Raw genomic sequence first — 1,068 nt, 5'->3', positions numbered from 1 at the left:
CGCAGATCGCCGAGCTCGAGCTCCTCGAATGGGGATGTAGTAGTCGCCCTCACTCTCCTTGCCGCGGCGCATGGCGAGGAAGACGATCAGGACCACCAACAGTGCCAGGCACACAATGAGCACGACGACCGGCAGGGCGATGCCCAGGGCGAGACCCAGGACGGGCGACGAAGACGAATCTGAGGAACGGGAGTCGACGGTGTCGCACAGGGACCCCACCCAGCCCGCTTCGCACGAGCAGACGCCCTCGGTGCAGGTGCCGTGGTCGGAGCAGAGCAGGCCGTCCTCGGTCACGCAGCCGTAGAGCTGGCTCACGTGAACGCCCTCACAGGTGACGCTGGCGAGCTTCTTGAAGAGGGTCTTGGTAAACTCCTGCACGCGGTACGGCGCCACGAAGCCCGAGGAGTCCATGATGCTCTTGCCGAAGGGGTCGGTCTGTATCCAGTAGATCCAATCGACGAGGGCCTTGGCCTTGCGGCAGTCGGGCATGTTGCGCGAGTGGAAGATCATCGAGTTGATGGCGATGATGGGCCAGCTGTTCTCGCCCGGGGCAAAGTAGAGCGTGTAGATGTCGGCCCCGCTGTTGAGAAGGTCCACGTTGTCCTGGATGGCGGAGAGAACAGACTCGGTGGTGGGGCTCACCAGGCGGCCGGCCGTGTTCCAGAGCGACACGGGGAGCACCTTCTTGGTGAGCTGCTGCGAGATGGTGAGGCCGAAGCTGTAGGTGGTGGCATCGAGCATCTGCGGAAAGCCGAAGCCGTTGACGGGCACTCCGGCGCCGTTCTTGATGGCCGGCGAATCGCCGAAACCGCTGACGAACCCGATGACCTGGGCGTACTCGGGCACGCGCTGGCCCATGGCCGTGTTGAAGGTGAGCGTGATGCTGGAGTTGTTGGACTGGTACACGATGCGGATCGCCTTCTGCGGCAGGAAAGGAGCAAGCTCCGGGTTGAGATTCTGGATGGCGGTGTCGTTCCACATCGTGACGGTGCCGAGGTAGATGCCGGCGATGGTCTCCCAGTCGAGACGCAGCGGCTCACGGGCGATGAGCTCCGGGATGTTGTAGGC

The 1,068-nt window shown here is 63.7% G+C and overlaps 1 protein-coding gene across 1 annotated transcript in view; it reads right to left on the bottom strand.

The window, feature by feature from the left end:
• ACA1_137060 (protein kinase domain containing protein) overlaps positions 1–981 on the bottom strand; it is a gene marked incomplete at both ends in the record, with an annotated part of 3,375 nt that extends 2,394 nt beyond the window's left edge. The window contains one exon of the mRNA XM_004340355.1: positions 54–981. Coding sequence (XP_004340403.1) covers positions 54–981 — 928 coding nt within the window. The remainder of the gene's footprint in view (positions 1–53) is intronic.
• Between the last annotated feature and the right edge of the window lie 87 nt (positions 982–1,068).

This window comes from Acanthamoeba castellanii, assembly GCF_000313135.1.
Source record: "Acanthamoeba castellanii str. Neff unplaced genomic scaffold scf7180000084703, whole genome shotgun sequence".
Taxonomy (NCBI): domain Eukaryota; phylum Discosea; order Longamoebia; family Acanthamoebidae; genus Acanthamoeba; species Acanthamoeba castellanii.
This window is presented reverse-complemented; position numbering and strand designations above follow the sequence as displayed.